This window comes from Nanorana parkeri, unplaced genomic scaffold (assembly GCF_000935625.1).
Source record: "Nanorana parkeri isolate BGI_ZX_2015 unplaced genomic scaffold, ASM93562v1 scaffold524, whole genome shotgun sequence".
Lineage (NCBI taxonomy): Eukaryota > Metazoa > Chordata > Amphibia > Anura > Dicroglossidae > Nanorana > Nanorana parkeri.
The window spans coordinates 408,559-423,782 of NW_017306792.1; the positions used below are offsets into that span (position 1 = coordinate 408,559).

Sequence of the window (15,224 nt, forward strand, 5' to 3'; positions counted from 1 at the left end):
AAAAACTATTTAAAAAATGTGAAAAAATTCAAATAAAAACATTTTCGGTTTCGGCCTGTCAAGGTTTTATTTCGGTTTTGAAATTTCCATTTTGGTGCACCTCTATATATTATAATACTTTAAAACTTGTACAGTTTTATTATTGAAAAAAAAAATAACATGACATTCTCTTTCTTTCCTAGATTGATGTTGCAGTTGTACATTTTACACCCTTAATACAGCCAAAAATCGAACAGCCATTTAAACTTGTAGAAAAAGTAGTGCAGAGTGTGTTCCAGTACAGAAGGAAGTACTGCCACCATGGACTGTCGTAAGTTTTTTTGTCTGTGTGTATAATTTTATATAGTCATATGTAATGTATCCGGCTCATTCCTTCTTTCCTACTCCCTGCAATCCTAACTCTGCTAGTCTGTGTGGTAGTATAGGCAATTACAAGGACAACATAGTAATAGAGTAGAAGGTGGTAAACAAGAGTTTAATTCATTTTTAACTACTGCAGATCTCGCCCTTGTATACCCCTTATAGACTTCCACTATAGGTCTCTTATTTCCTCATAACTTTGTGATTATTTAAGCAGAACTCCAGGAAAAATGTTATTAGACCTTGCATTGGGGCTACCCCACCAAACTTCAAGGGTTCACTGCTCATTTGTGTCTAGGTTAAAAAATAACAAAGTTCTACTTGCCTGATCCTTGGAAACGGATGGATCTTTGTCTGGTCTCTTCCGCCTTTCTTCTCCTCCTCCTCCGCTGCAGCAATGTTAGGCCCCTCAGCATCCTCACATCCTATACACAGTGTATTGGATTGATGATATATGAGAGTGGGAGCAAGGCTTCAGGGACCAGCCTAAGAACAAGCCAGCTCTGAAGTTTGGATTAACTTTCTTTTTTAACCTAGACAAAAATGAGCAGGTAAACCTTGCAGTGCAGGAGTAAGCCCCACTGTAAGAGTTGAGAAATGTTTCCCTAAGATAAAGTAATATATACTGTACATTTATTTTATTTTAAGACAAACTATGCTTTCTTGCAAAAAATATTCTATATTTTTCTTACCCGATGGGGAATAAAATTATCTTGCTAAATTATTATTTTTCTATGTAATTTATCGACATGTAGAAAAATGTTTTTTCTATTTTGACCAGTGGTAGGTTTTATTTATTCATTTTTTTAAAGTAATACATTGTATGCTGTAATTTTGTCCCATTTGAAATAACACCCTGAAATGATGTTCCTGGTACAAAGCATGTCAGATGTATTTGTATATGGGGAAAAAGTTTTTGTTTTTCAATTTAGCACTTTTTGTTTTTTTTAATGCTATAATGGATAGAATAGTCAACCAAAAGCTAGAAAAGCGTCGATGACATTGATGGAAAATCTCTGTGAACATCCCCCACCCCCTCTGCCTAGTGAGCCTGTTGCTGGTAAGTCGTCTTCGGTGACAGGATCGCAGGTGTGACTTAGGCCTGAAGGTTCACAAACTTTGGGGGGTTTTTTTTCCTTTCCAAGCAACTTAAGCAATACACTTTGTACATATTTAACTTTTCTCTTTGCAGAATATTATTTCCAGAAGAGCAGCGTAAAGAACTCACCACCAAAATTCTGAGGTTAGCTGATGTAGAAGAATCAATGCGACCACCCGAACTGACGATTAAACATTTCCGGGATTTATGCTTTGCATACAGAGAACTGTGTGACCAGGACCCCCAACTGTTTGCCTATAACTTTCGGGAAGAGCTTCGTCAGAAAAAGCTGGGAACTAACCAGGGGAATATTGAAGAAGTGGAAATCGTAATATAAACAATATGAAACGCAGGACTTTGCTCAGAACAGATGCTCATTTTTATGGCATATTTATAGCGAGTTTTCACTGCATATGTAAAATAATCTACACCGATACCCAAAATAAAGGTCACGGATTTAATATGTGATGTCTACAATGCAGGGAGGTCTGCTTCCTCTCAGTGCTGTAACTATTTAAAAAATGTGAAAAAATTCAAATAAAAACATTTTCGGTTTCGGCCTGTCAAGGTTTTATTTCGGTTTTGAAATTTCCATTTTGGTGCACCTCTATATATTATAATACTTTAAAACTTGTACAGTTTTATTATTGAAAAAAAAAATAACATGACATTCTCTTTCTTTCCTAGATTGATGTTGCAGTTGTACATTTTACACCCTTAATACAGCCAAAAATCGAACAGCCATTTAAACTTGTAGAAAAAGTAGTGCAGAGTGTGTTCCAGTACAGAAGGAAGTACTGCCACCATGGACTGTCGTAAGTTTTTTTGTCTGTGTGTATAATTTTATATAGTCATATGTAATGTATCCGGCTCATTCCTTCTTTCCTACTCCCTGCAATCCTAACTCTGCTAGTCTGTGTGGTAGTATAGGCAATTACAAGGACAACATAGTAATAGAGTAGAAGGTGGTAAACAAGAGTTTAATTCATTTTTAACTACTGCAGATCTCGCCCTTGTATACCCCTTATAGACTTCCACTATAGGTCTCTTATTTCCTCATAACTTTGTGATTATTTAAGCAGAACTCCAGGAAAAATGTTATTAGACCTTGCATTGGGGCTACCCCACCAAACTTCAAGGGTTCACTGCTCATTTGTGTCTAGGTTAAAAAATAACAAAGTTCTACTTGCCTGATCCTTGGAAACGGATGGATCTTTGTCTGGTCTCTTCCGCCTTTCTTCTCCTCCTCCTCCGCTGCAGCAATGTTAGGCCCCTCAGCATCCTCACATCCTATACACAGTGTATTGGATTGATGATATATGAGAGTGGGAGCAAGGCTTCAGGGACCAGCCTAAGAACAAGCCAGCTCTGAAGTTTGGATTAACTTTCTTTTTTAACCTAGACAAAAATGAGCAGGTAAACCTTGCAGTGCAGGAGTAAGCCCCACTGTAAGAGTTGAGAAATGTTTCCCTAAGATAAAGTAATATATACTGTACATTTATTTTATTTTAAGACAAACTATGCTTTCTTGCAAAAAATATTCTATATTTTTCTTACCCGATGGGGAATAAAATTATCTTGCTAAATTATTATTTTTCTATGTAATTTATCGACATGTAGAAAAATGTTTTTTCTATTTTGACCAGTGGTAGGTTTTATTTATTCATTTTTTTAAAGTAATACATTGTATGCTGTAATTTTGTCCCATTTGAAATAACACCCTGAAATGATGTTCCTGGTACAAAGCATGTCAGATGTATTTGTATATGGGGAAAAAGTTTTTGTTTTTCAATTTAGCACTTTTTGTTTTTTTTAATGCTATAATGGATAGAATAGTCAACCAAAAGCTAGAAAAGCGTCGATGACATTGATGGAAAATCTCTGTGAACATCCCCCACCCCCTCTGCCTAGTGAGCCTGTTGCTGGTAAGTCGTCTTCGGTGACAGGATCGCAGGTGTGACTTAGGCCTGAAGGTTCACAAACTTTGGGGGTTTTTTTTTCCTTTCCAAGCAACTTAAGCAATACACTTTGTACATATTTAACTTTTCTCTTTGCAGAATATTATTTCCAGAAGAGCAGCGTAAAGAACTCACCACCAAAATTCTGAGGTTAGCTGATGTAGAAGAATCAATGCGACCACCCGAACTGACGATTAAACATTTCCGGGATTTATGCTTTGCATACAGAGAACTGTGTGACCAGGACCCCCAACTGTTTGCCTATAACTTTCGGGAAGAGCTTCGTCAGAAAAAGCTGGGAACTAACCAGGGGAATATTGAAGAAGTGGAAATCGTAATATAAACAATATGAAACGCAGGACTTTGCTCAGAACAGATGCTCATTTTTATGGCATATTTATAGCGAGTTTTCACTGCATATGTAAAATAATCTACACCGATACCCAAAATAAAGGTCACGGATTTAATATGTGATGTCTACAATGCAGGGAGGTCTGCTTCCTCTCAGTGCTGTACATGCTGACCTTTCATAAACACATTGACTGTGCAAGTGTCACTTTTTTTTTCCATACAGTTTGGCTACCATGTATTCAGATAAAGTTTTCTATATATTTTACGCGTCAAGTGCCTTACTTTGTGTTTAGTCCCGTGCTGACATTTTCTGCCTATGTAGTTTCTATACATTTTCCATTTAGCTCCACAGTCCTGTTTGGTTTTAGAATTTCTGTACATTTGGCACCTCATACTATTGTGGCTGCCCTTAAACTCTCTCTCTCTATCTATCTATCTATCTATCTATATATATATATATATATATTATGCACAAATTACTTTATAAAGAAATCATATTAAAAAAGTCCTTTTTAATAATGGGTAGGTACCACCTCTGAATTGACGAGTATCAAAACCCTCAAACAGAAAACCAATAATAAGCCAGACTTTAATAGTACCACAACCTCAGCCAAATATTTTTATTAGGAAAAGCGTACACATAAAAAATATTCTACTAAAGTGTAAATAACACAAAAGGTAGCATATAAATAAACATTCTGGAGAGATGCTCCCCCTTTCAGGAACTCAAATCAGCCTTATCCATTCTTTATAGTATAACTCATTTGTTGGTTGTTACATACAGTTCATATCTCATCATAAATTGGATCCTGGTGCTCCCAGAGTTGGGGGATAAACTCAACACGTTTCATAGAAAGTCTGAACTCTGCTCCTTCAGAAGACTCTCAGGTTCTTCATAACCAAATGTTACATCCATGTATAATGCTGAGATAGAGATTGCATCAGTTGGAGACATAACTGAGTTCGGCATATTATTGTCTTTCTGTTTCAGGTTTTGATATTTTATAAAGCGGTAGGCATTGTTATATCCAATGTAACTATACACTGGGGTTGATTTACAAAAAGGAACATTGGCAAACAAAGCTATAATTCAGCTAAGTATAACCCCTCCCAATCCCATCATGTTTTGTGGAAAAGCAATAGTAGGAGTAGATAAGACAAAAGGGGTGGGACCAGAGATAGTTAATGAACTCCAAGAAATACATTATGGCAAGTCAAAAAAAATCTGTTAATCTTAGACAACTAGGGCATCAAAAAACAGCCCAACTGCGAGGTGGGAGATGCAGCAAAAAAAAAAAAAGAAGTAGGCCCAAGAACAACAAGGTCATCAGTGGGGCTAGGTGAGCTCACTTTAAAAGGGAACAACCTCTCTAGGAAAAGGCCAGCAGGCTTTGAAAATCTGTGTACACTATTCTATTGTTTCTGTGCCTACACAAACCCATACAGGTGAAACTCGAATAATTAGAATATCGTGCAAAAGTTCATTTATTTCACTACTGCAACTTTAAGGTGAAACTAATATATATGAGAGACTCATGACAAATCACGGCTTGAACTATCTTGCTTTGCATGTAATAATTGTGATGATTATGGCTTAATCTGTGGAAACTTCACACTGGACTTCAAGCATCTTCCATTGTGTGCCTCTACATTCTTCCTCCATACTCTGGGTCCTTGGTTTCCAAATGAGATGCAAAATTTGCTCTCATCAGAAAAGAGGACTTTGGACCACTGAGCAACAGACCAGGTCTGTTTTTCTTTAGCCCAGGTAAGACGCTTCTGACGTTGTTTGTTGTTCAGGAGTGTTTTGACAAGAGGAATACGACATTTGAAGCCCATGTCCAGGATCCGTCTGTGTGTGGTGGCTCTTGATGCACTGACTCCAGCCTCAGTCCACTCCTTGTGAAAGTCCCCAACACTTTTGAATGGCCTTTTCCTGACAATCCTCTCCAGGCTGCGGTCATCCCTGCTGCTTGTGCACCTTTTTCTTCCACACTTTTCCCTTCCACATAACTTTCTATTAATGTGCTTTGATACAGCACTTTGGGAACATCCAACTTCTTTTGCAATTACCTTTTGAGGCTTTCCCTCCTTATGGAGGGTGTCAATGATGGTTTTCTGCACAACTGTCAGGTCAGCAGTCTTTCCCATGATTGTGATTCCTACTGAACCAGACTGAGAGACCATTTAAAGGCTCAGGAACCCTTTGCAGGTGTTATGGCTTAATTAGCTGATTAGAGTGGGACACTTTGAGCCTAGAATATTGCACCTTTTCACAATATTCTAATTTTCTGAGATTGTGGATTTGGGGTTTTCATGAGCTGTAAGCCATAATCATCACAATTATGACAAATCACGGCTTGAACTATCTTGCTTTGCATGTAATGAGTCTATCTCATATATTAGTTTCACCTTTTAAGTTGCATTAGTGAAATAAATGAACTTTTGCACGATATTCTAATTATTCGAGTTTCACCTGTATACGCGTGTATGTCTACATTGGTATCTGGTGTTTTCCAATTGTTTTAAGTTAATATTTCTAAAGTAGGTTTAAAGTAATGGACAGTGATTTCAAGGGCATTGTATAGCAAATATTTTAGTACTGAAAATACTTTAGACCTATGTTTATTGCCAAATTTCATAGCAGCATTTGAAAACGGTGAAAGCTTACAATCTGTGGCAATAAAAGAGCTTCCCTGGTAAAAATGAAAGAAAATCCCTTAAAAATAAATAGTTTTACAGTTCTGTTTATTAGAAAAAAAAATAACACAAATTTTAGGCAATGTACAAGATAAAGGAAATAAAATACAGCCAAAAATATTACAGTACAAGTTTTTTTTATACACATATATTTATAAAGTCCGGTATAAACAGTATGTTTGGGAGTAAAAAAATGAAAGGTCTGCACTTAGATACACAAAACACTTGAAATAACTTAACATTAGCTTTACAAAAGAAAAATGCTTTTAATGAATGCCCCGGTGCTTTCTTTCTTCAAGAGCCCTGGAGAACTCATGTCAGATTGTTTTTGCGTATACACAGTTGCCATTTGAACAGCTCAAATGAACGGTCAGGTCAGACTTCTCGACGACTCAAAAACAGAGTGTTTCAGATTTTTTTTTCTTTTTTTTAGTTTTACACTGCATTAAATCACAAAAAAATAAAATAGCTATCAGCTGCTCAAATTCATGCATAAATGATATACTTTTCTATAAGTTATTATTAAGCCAATGACAACATTTTCATACCTGTTCAAAAATTCTGAATTTGGTCAGCCTTTATTTATATTTTTCACATACACAATAAATAAAATAAAAAAATAACTTAATGTGTGGCAAAATTAAGTAGTGCACAAAACTAAACAGATACAGTCATTTACAGCAACTAGTCCATGCCTAGTATGGACAGAACAAAGAAAGTTTAACTGAAACAAATATAGACTGTACAACTTTAACGTCACCATTATGTAGAGATTTGTATCGCTTTCCCAGTTTGTATTTTACTCAACAAAATTGTTTTAGCCTTTCTGCAACAGCTAGGATTTGCCACATTTTCCAGCAGTTTCATAAAAGCAGTCTTCATTTACAACAGAAGTTAAGCTTTGAATACTAAATTCCCTCTCCAGAATTGCATTCAGATCGATGCTTGCATCAGACTGGTTGTCAAGAGACTGGTGATGGTCTTTAATTGCCTTTGTAATCGCCTTGTCTGCTTTTGTGCTGATCACCCTTCGTTTAATTGGACAAAAATGTCCCCTTACAAGCTTTGGATGTTCCTTTAACTGAAAGTTACCTTCCCTGTCAGTAGTGTTGGACTCCAAAGTCTTCGATTCAGTGTTAGATAGTTCTGAGATATTTAAATTCTGCAACTGTACTTCGATGCATTGTGTTGGACTACTCTTCTTATTTGTTGAGTCAGTGGTCAAATTGGCAAGCCTATAATCTTCATCATCATCACTGAGAATATCAGATTCCTTGACTGTGTTGTGTGGGAGGTCTGACGGGCTCGTCTGCAGAGGTTTGACTGGAGAGCGACCTTTTAGATCTTGAAAACTTTCAATGGTGGGACAACCACTGCTATGTGTGCCGCTGCTTAGGCTGCCATCATCTGAATCCTGCCCATTCCCTTTGCCCAGGCTGTTATTCCAGTCAGTACTTGAGCTGTGTTTAAGCACCTTTAATGATCTTGTGGATGCTGTTGGAGTTAACCATGTAGAAGATTAAATGCAGAAATCACAAATGCTCAAAAACTACCCTAAAGCAATGTAATGGCATTTCAATACAAACTGTACACAGCTTGGGAAATCTAGTCAACAACATATGAAGGAGACCAAAAAGGAATTCATCTTTTTACTTCATGCAATATACAGAGAGATTGTTCAAGAAGTCATCCCTCATCGCCTCACTACAAAAGTCATAAGGATTTTTTATATTTCTATTTAGTTTTCACTACCCAACAGTAAATACTAGATAATCCACAATTCTTTATACCAACAAATATGCTTTTTGCAGTATATATTTTAAGCATTAGTAACTAGAGATACACCAATACTTTTTCTCTCAAGTACTCACCGATACCAATTAACGATACTTTTTTTTTTTTTTTTTTTTTTTTTGTGTCATGACAGTTTTTCTAAAACAATACAGACTAATGATTTTAGGACAGTGGTGGAGCACCAGGGCCCAGTCGCACTTGCAACTGCTGTGACCCTAGTACTTCTGCCTTTGACTACAAGCTGTAGTGTAGAGTGACTTACAAATCCCAGTAATACATTATACTGCAATGCAGAATAATATGAAGCTACATACTCTGTGCTGCTCCGAGGGGCCAGCCTGATATCCCCAGGGGAGGGTCTCAGGAGGGCTGTCTTGGGAGAGCTGTGTGGGGTCCGGAGGGTCTCCAAGGCAGCAGGGTTCCCCAGGAAGATGTGCGGGCTGGCGCTGTCAACAGGCCCCACGGTTCACAGAAATGCTGCCCAGATCCTCCAGCAAACAGCTGCTTCAGTTTAAAAATGTAAAGCCCCAGTATCGGCACATAGTATCGGGGCATTGTCAAAGGTACGAGTACTTGTGAAAATGGCCAGTATCGGGGCATTCCTAATTCTAACCTAATGTGGACATTTTCTTAAAGTATGGCAACGTGAAAAAATCGTTCCCCATTCCTTGAATTCATGGATTCTTATTGAAATTTCAAGGACATACTTGATTCCCATGTTGTTCTTGCATTAAACAATTACTCATTAGTAGCAGTACTGTACACTATGTACCTAGGCTTGAAAAAAGAATATCATATGCAGGTTTAAAAAAATAAAAATCACTGAATATCCAAAAACAGAGTTTTCAGTGTTTGGTATATTATCAATATTACAGTTTTAATATTTCATACATATCTGTACAGCGCAGTATGATAAAGTGAAAGAGCAAACTTACATTTCCTTGCTGTTCATTTTCAAAGGAGAACTATACCTTCATTAAAACAAAGCTCAACTTCTCCCTCAACCTCTCCATCCAATGAAACCACCACAACACAGGTCTCCGATCAGTGGCTGACCATGTGCAAGGACCATGTGGCCTGCGATGGGGTATATACATTGAATGGAGAGGGCTGGCCTTGGTTTCTATAAAAACAGTTATTCTTTAAATTTATGTTTTAACTTTACACTTATATTTTACTTTTACTTCACATTAAAATAGTTTCAAAACCAACAAAGATGATTTCAAAGTAAAAATCATCAGTTGAAATGGAACAGTCTTCCACTGCTATGAAACTGATCCGCAATGGCCTGGCAGTAAGAGAAATTATTATAAGGCACCGTACCTAGTTTTGCGGACAATGGAATTCGATTTCTTAATGGAACCAGCCTGTCTTTGTAGGTCTTCTCCAAAGGTAAGTCACATTTTATGTGTCGCCTTAGGTTCTCTCGCAAAATAGAACGGATAACCTTTATTGTGCTGGTTTTACTTTCGCAGTCGCTAGAACAATAAAAGTAATTAATTAGTACACACCACTGAGGCCATTGTGGTCCCGAACATCAAGGACATTGTAAGGCAAAGATTCTGCATGCAATTCCGCTACCTCTGAAGAATGCAACAAAAGTGGCAATGGGTCACCAAGGACATCCTGTAGTTCTAATGCAATAGCTTTGAAGCTCAACTCCCATCAAAAGATATTCCTACATTTCCTTAACTCGGCATATCTGAAGCTCTGCAGCCCACCTTGGTCTACCAACCTCCACCAGGGAAGGGCGTTATAATGTCTTCTTATACAGAAAAAAATTTAGACTGGCCAGAGATAAGTGGGTTCCACTCTGTATGGATGAAACGGGGGCCCATCTGCACATAGAAAGAGTTTATACTGCTGGAAGATTTTCAGGTTTTTAGCATGACTGTTTTACATACTAACCTCTTTATGCCCACCTCTATTTTAACACAGTCCCTGTGAAACATTTCCTGTTCCATAATTTGGACGACATTTTAAATATATCATGGTGATTGAACAAACATCGCTTCCTCGCCTGCAATAATAATAATGTATCTCACAGGAGGACCTAAACTCACCATGGACCCATGCAGAATGGAGACTAATGGATAGTCTTGTTAAAGGGAGTGGGACGGTATCTGAGCTGACTTTATAGAACACAAATGGTTATAAAGACAAAGCACTAAATCTGCTCATGGCAGCACCTTTATTTCTACTTGGACAGGGCAGCCTTGGTTACTGGTGTGTAGGTGGGGGAAAGAATACCCATTTGTACTGGGTTCAATAGGAAACCTCTTTAAAAAGAGAACTATGGCCAAACCCTTTTTGGCCGTAGTTCTCTTTAGAGTTACAGGAGGACATTTACTAATGTCCTCCTGTGACCCAAAACTCAGCATATAGCAGGCTATTGCTCGCTATATGCTGGCAGTGCAGAAACGCACTGCAGCCAGGAAAGATTCCAACAATATTGTTGGGATCCACCCTGATGCCTGACAGCTGGTTTTGCTTCTCTAGAGTCGGAAACAGCTGTGCCTGCCCCCTCCCCCATCTGTCCCCCCTCTGGAGGAATGGAGAGTGGAAGGCAAAATCCCTGTGTGGAGCGGTGACAAACAGTCACTGCTCAATGCAGGGAGAAGATCGGGGACTGAGAGATCAGTGTATTTCACTCATCTCATAGTTCTCCTTTAAAGGCCACAGATGTGGGGCTAACACTCCTAGAACAACATCATACTCATTACACATTACAGAGAACCCATTTAAAACTTTTAAAAATAAAGTCCTCATCAGTGACTGAGGCAGTCAGCAGGCTTGCATTGAGGTCAGGGTTGTCAGGACTAAGAAACAAGGTATAACAAAGCCAAAAGGGAGCGCAGAAGACATTTTGGCTAATACAGAAAATGTTGTTAGTGAAGGTACTACAAAGCACCTCTGGGTTTCAGGGTCCTTTATATAAACTCCTGCGATCTGTTCTAAAGTGTATTTTGTGCAGTCACAGGACTAATATCTAAAGTTTCATTTAATCTAGGGTGAGTACAACTGTTGCTAGGGAGGGTCTTTTCTACTAAAGGAGCAACGCAAGCAGTTTTTCCAGCTTGCTTCATGTTTTATATAATAGAGAATGTAATTACCTGCTGCAAAGCTGAAACAGTGTCTCCGGCCTGCCTTGGACCTCAGACTTGGTATGGATAAGTTCCCACATGCAGTTATTTTCTGTTCCTGTGTAATATTACAGAAGATATCAGTTAACTTATGTAGTCTGTGAAATTTGTTTTTTCTGTAATGAAAACAGTCAGCAGAGGCATAGAGTACAGGAAGTTTTCGGCTCTCAAAATTTCTGGCAGGATCAATAGGGCTTTTTTTGCGCTTATCGAAGAGATATAACAAAACACTTTTAATGGTATACTTAACAGAACCAAAAGGAGAAAACTCTAAATTCTGTTTGTGGGCTAACAGCACATAAGATTTTTGTGCACTGAGTGGTGTCAGCGCTGTTTAGTGTTTTTTTGCAAAGATCGCTGTAATATTAAGGCTAATCATTCTGTAGTCCAATAAGAACTAGAAGACTCATTGAAACAACACAGGAAATGTCAAGAGGATACAGGACAGCGCTAAATTTAAACAGATATTTTGCAATACAAGTTGCTTTTAATGGTATTAACAGCTCAAAAGGCAGCAAAGAGGTACAGGTTGAGGGTTTATATACAGTTTAATACAACGGTCTTCAAAATGGGGGCCCATGGTGGTGCTGCCCATTGGGGGAGAAGGGTTAGGTTCTGGCCTCTAGCTAGTTGCCACCTCAGAATCGCTGTGGAAAATTGTAAAAAGCCAGCAATTTCAAGCTTTGTATAGATGCCCCATAATAATTGAATTACATAATTACCTGCTGCATTACCCATTCTGACTTGTAGGGCAGACAAAGGAATCAACCAACGGAATTTGAACTGGTCTATATCGCTGTAAATTTGAGAGGCACGTGTATTTTGACTCTGAAAGAAGAAAAGAACAAGCTTTATATGTGGCACAGAATCCATCAAGAACTTGTCTTAAAAATGCATATTAGTGACAGGCATCCACTTTATAAGCTGACGTGTAACACATTCTTAGGAAAATCATTGTGATAGGGTGACCTGTTTTTAAAATAAGTGTGCTGTTGGACATGGATACAGATATTTGTGGTATTGAACTAGATTCTATTTAATACCGTGTTACTCCAGAAGGTTGTGCGGAAATTTGTTCCTGGATCACTTGCAGTACCCAATTGCATTTTGTACTGAAGTAGGTATAGATTATCTATTTTGTTTTGTTGGACATGCCTGGACAACCCCAATTAAAATATGCTGTTTGCTTTACTGGTATGACCATACCAGGAAAAGCGTTTACATGAAATATACCTTCAGTTTGATGAACATAGCCAACACCTACTTCCTGGAGCACTAGGACTGAAAATCCAGACTAACCAGCCCCTTTCCCAGTCATACGCAGCAATAAATAGTGCAACCAATGCAAATTAAAGTGACACTAAACTCGGACGATAAACCTTAAAATGCATTCAAGCACCCTACCCATTAACAAAAATCTATCTGATTTGTGTATCACTAAGCTGTAGGTCCTCAAATCTTTGAAATTATTCTGACACTGTCCTTCCTTCTGGAGTGTGGCTACGTTTGTTGCCCCGTGATCCATGTGTGTGTTATAAAGTAGCCACCACTCTAAGCTCACTCCCAGGATGGACTACAATCATGCTTAGTTTAATAATTTGTATTGAGATTATTAAACTCCCATCACAGGAACGAGCTTGGAGCGGTGGCTACTTTACAAAACACACAGGGACCATGTGGAACAAGACTCCAGAAGGAAGGACAGTGTCAGCACCAATTCCGAGATGATTTGAGGATCTAAAGCCGAGTGATACACAAATAAGTGACATTGTTGTTAATAGGTAGGTATTTAATGCATTTTTAAGGTTAACTTCCATTTAGTGTCACTTTAAGATTTCATTCATGCACCGTCTTTACACGCCTGTCTATATCTGCATGGCCACGTAGTGAGCTGATGTAGGTTAGCCATAACTAGCTTTATATAATGATCTACCGTGTTTCCCCGAAAGTAAGACCTACCCCGAAAATAAGACCTAGTGCTATCTTCGGGGATAGCTTGAATGTCTTCCTTTAATTTTTTTACTTATATAATACAAGTAAAGTATCATCAATCATGAACTTCACACTCCTATTATTAAAAATGTAATTGGGGATGGGCGGCTTTGGGTCCTTTCACATTTTCCCCACCTACTTATAGCAGTTTGTGTCCCCTACTGTGGTATACTCACTTACTCTGTTAATACCCTTCTGTATTCAAGGAATCACATCGGAAAACAAACTATGTACTTTATTGCACCTGCTGGTTTGCACTCTAATTGTACTGCACCATAACAGAATAAATACTTAAAGAGAACTATGGGGTAAGTGTGTTTCCTCATAGTTCTCTTAAGGGTCAAGGGAAAAAACATATACTAGCGTCCTCCCCTGACCCATAGCTCAGTATATTATTACCGTCGAGATCCACCCAGCTGCGTGAGTGACAGTGGGCTCTGCCTATGTAGAGGCCGAGCCAGCTGTACCCGCCCCATCCGTTCCTCCAGTCCGTGCTGGAGGATCAGAGCGGGGAGGGGGGGAATCCCTGCAGGGAGCCATGACTGATAGTGTTCACTCACTTCCCAATCTATTGAGCCGACGTGTGACCGCTTCATTGTCACACGTCGGCTCGAACTATGAGGTTGAGTGATCTTCACTCACCTCATAGTTCTCCTTTAAGTTGTCTAATATAAGGGTATTTAAGGAGATGTAACATCCATTTTTACCCTTTGTCTTGAGATTAGCTTTAATAACAAACCGATGAAATACATATATAGCAGTTGTTTCACCTGCCAAAATGATTTGTATTTCTATCCATCCAGCCCTGAGATTTACAAAGCCCTGCTTGACAAGGGAGAGGACCTGATCTTTCTCTGCTGCAGTTTCAATTTCCTACAGAACGTCTCCCCACCTTGTGACTACACAAAGGAGAAGCTGCACACTGATTAACTAATTTCACTGTGCTCTGTCCTCCAATCTGCATGGCTCCTTGCACTGTAACACACCTGATTGGTGGTGTGTTGCTTCTTTCCCTCCCTGAGTTCTGCTGTACAGGGACTGCAAGAGGCAGATACCAAGGTACTTATACTGCTGGCATGTAAAAAAAAGAATGAGAATGTTTTAATGATTGCAGAACTGCATTAATTTGTGTCTTATATATCTGCTTAGAATTCAGTATTAAATTAAATAAAGATTAAAAACAAACCTGAACTTCACTTTAGACATTTTTTTGATGCGGAAATTGACCAAATATAAACTCCTGTCATGATAACATGCTGTCATCTTCATCTGCTGCCTATTTTTTCCTACAAAACCTAATTACGAATAATACATATGCTGCCCTCGCCTACACACTGTACAGCATGTTTTGATGCGTTCCCCTTGCAGCAGTCATCTAAAAGGATTCTGACGTTCCCCTCTCCATCACCATTCAGACTGTATTTTAAGACTATGTGTCACAGAGAAGAACATGTATTAGTAGATGATCCCAACGCCATTAAAAAGGAGCGTTGAATCAGATTTTATTTTATATGCAGCAGATTTTCCATAGGCAGCAGAATGTGCTTTCCGTAGATGCCTGCATCCTAATACAAATTGAAAAGGAATAATCCACATTTTATGATTGACACCAACAAAAACATAGGCAAAAAATGGTTGATGATATCTCAGTTTTAACTGGAGTGAAGGCGACGGCTTACTGTTTACATATATACTTACAGTCTTCTTTTTCAGCTTGAAGCTCTCTTTGTGTACCAAGATGACCGCCCTCCTAAAAACTAGAACAAAATATATATATTATTCAAAAACTATTTTTACAAAAACTGTATGACACAACACAGAAATCCT

At 38.4% G+C, this 15,224-nt stretch overlaps 2 protein-coding genes across 3 annotated transcripts in view; one reads left to right on the plus strand and one right to left on the minus strand.

Annotated features, from left to right (window-relative positions):
• Window positions 1–3,760, plus strand: part of TFB1M (transcription factor B1, mitochondrial) — a 55,339-nt gene extending 51,579 nt beyond the window's left edge. Inside the window, exons 7-10 of the mRNA XM_018561435.1 lie at window positions 183–310; window positions 1,553–1,787; window positions 2,147–2,274; window positions 3,517–3,760. Coding sequence (XP_018416937.1) covers window positions 183–310; window positions 1,553–1,787; window positions 2,147–2,274; window positions 3,517–3,760 — 735 coding nt within the window. The remainder of the gene's footprint in view (window positions 1–182; window positions 311–1,552; window positions 1,788–2,146; window positions 2,275–3,516) is intronic.
• A 3,033-nt stretch (window positions 3,761–6,793) lies between these two features.
• The window catches only part of TIAM2 (T-cell lymphoma invasion and metastasis 2), a 166,306-nt gene continuing 157,875 nt past the window's right edge, over window positions 6,794–15,224 (minus strand). For both annotated transcript variants that reach the window (XM_018561444.1, XM_018561445.1), the window contains 5 exons: window positions 15,096–15,154; window positions 12,128–12,233; window positions 11,376–11,463; window positions 9,586–9,740; window positions 6,794–7,962 (listed from right to left, as the gene is read on the minus strand). In XM_018561444.1, the coding sequence (XP_018416946.1) occupies window positions 7,304–7,962; window positions 9,586–9,740; window positions 11,376–11,463; window positions 12,128–12,233; window positions 15,096–15,154 (1,067 nt within the window). In that variant the 3' untranslated portion in view covers window positions 6,794–7,303. The remainder of the gene's footprint in view (window positions 7,963–9,585; window positions 9,741–11,375; window positions 11,464–12,127; window positions 12,234–15,095; window positions 15,155–15,224) is intronic.